General features: G+C 50.2%; 1 protein-coding gene across 3 annotated transcripts in view; it reads left to right on the forward strand.

Moving 5' to 3' along the window:
- Itih4 (inter-alpha-trypsin inhibitor heavy chain 4) overlaps positions 1 to 1,475 on the forward strand; it is an 18,379-nt gene extending 16,904 nt beyond the window's left edge. For all 3 annotated transcript variants that reach the window (XM_021181234.2, XM_021181235.2, XM_021181236.2), the window contains 3 exons: positions 518 to 672; positions 768 to 864; positions 1,259 to 1,475. In XM_021181234.2, coding sequence (XP_021036893.1) covers positions 518 to 672; positions 768 to 864; positions 1,259 to 1,328 — 322 coding nt within the window. In that variant the 3' untranslated portion in view covers positions 1,329 to 1,475. The remainder of the gene's footprint in view (positions 1 to 517; positions 673 to 767; positions 865 to 1,258) is intronic.
- Positions 1,476 to 1,910: the final 435 nt, after the last annotated feature.

Consider the following 1,910-nt stretch of genomic DNA (forward strand, 5'->3'; position numbering starts at 1 on the left):
GGTGGGAAACTACCCCAGCGCATGTGCAGATGGTTTGTTTACTACTTAGAACACAGGTGTCAGTGCCATCTTATAATGGCGAATGTGAGGACGGCTCCTTACAAGATTCCCCCCTTCTCTTAACCTCCAAAAATGTAGACACATCCAGAGATGAGTTTTATGACTATTCCAGGTGCCTTTTGGTCCAGTCAAATTGACAGTGACTGTTATCCATCACCCCCAATAAAATCATATAAAATTCCGTCATGAGAAAGCAAACTTACACCCAGAGCAAGGGACTCATCCTTCTCTTTTACAAACAATGCAGGGAAATTGGACATCACTAAGCTCACCTCAGTGCTCTCTTGCCAATGAGGAAACTAAGCCTAGAAGATTAAAGGGACACTCTGTGTAAGGCTACACAGTGGCTTCCTGGTCAAGAGCAGAGGCCCCACCCTGCTGCTGAGGCACAGCCTACCGAGACTCCTCCACACAGGTATCTCTGCCTTCCTGCTCAGGGTTTGGTGTTTCTCTGCAGCTTGAAGATGACCATGAATATGATGGGACTCCTACAGCTCAGTGGCCCAGACAAAGTCACCATCGGCCTCCTGTCCCTGGATGACCCTCAGAGAGGACTGATGCTGCTTTTGAATGACACCCAGCACTTCTCCAACAACGTTAAAGGGGAGCTTGGTAGGATTCCACTGGACTGGGCACAGGCTGGGCCACTCACTTCTGCCCATCTCCCTCACTGTCCTTAACCCTCACCGACCTACCCTTTACCTCAGGTCAGTTTTACCGGGACATTGTCTGGGAGCCACCCGTCGAGCCAGATAATACAAAACGGACAGTCAGAGTTCAAGGAGTTGACTACCCGGCTACCAGGTAACCATGCAGACAGGCCACTGAGCCCGGCTATGGTTGGGTAGGGATTGGGGGTGTGGGTGAGAGATGGGATCTGCAGAACCCCATTCCTGTCCATGCTTGGGAACTGAAAGCATCCCCACAGAGGATGGTCAGCTTGGATTCTAGGTTGTGGGCAGTACCATGGTTTCCTTGCCGCTTTCCAACTTCCAAAGTCTTGGGCCCAGAAGACATCACAAAGAAATCCCCTTGAATAATCCTTGGGCAACTGGGCCTTCCTGACCTGTATCAGAGGGAATTCTGGGGGACTTCTGCACTCTGTGCTCCAGTCTACAACCCCTCCCCCATCTCCTTCATCTTACCTGAGATTGGTTGGCCACCTACCTATGTTTTCTCTGTTGTCTTCCTACCTCAGAGAGCTCAAGTTGAGTTACCAAGAAGGGTTCCCAGGAGCAGAGATTTCCTGCTGGACAGTGAAGATATAGAACTGTTAGGAGCACCGCTCCCTGCCATGTTGTCCTTGTACGCAGGCAGATGACACCTTATGCCAACAGGGATGCCTGTGAGGCCGAGACCTTGATGGGGAGAGGATGCTCCCTTGTTACAAATAAAGAAGGGCAGTGTGAACCCAGGGAGTTGGTGTCATGATTCCATGTGGCCAGTCCTGTGGGACTTAGGGTCCCAACCTGTATATTCTGTCTCAAAGAACATTAAACTCTTCTGGAACTGGCCCTTGACAGCCTGGGACCAGGGAAAGTTTTCACACCATCTTGGTCTTTGTCACAGGAATCTAAAACCAGCCATTCAAAATGTCAATGCAGCACCAAGTGAAGGCCTCAGAGCACTCTCCAGAGAGACCAGGGCATTGCCTGGACCATGAAAACCAGCTTTACTCAAAAGGGGTAAACTGGGTTGGGCAGGGGTATGACGCCATAGTTCTTGAAGAGAAGTGAATGAATGTCTGTTCATCCCAGAGAGGGCACCAGCGACAGATGAAAGAAAGGATTCCATCCTAGCCCAGTTGGTAAAGCAGTGAGTTTATTGAGTATTTACAGGGTCATGGGTGG

The sequence above is a fragment of the Mus caroli genome, chromosome 14 (assembly GCF_900094665.2).
Source record: "Mus caroli chromosome 14, CAROLI_EIJ_v1.1, whole genome shotgun sequence".
Lineage (NCBI taxonomy): Eukaryota > Metazoa > Chordata > Mammalia > Rodentia > Muridae > Mus > Mus caroli.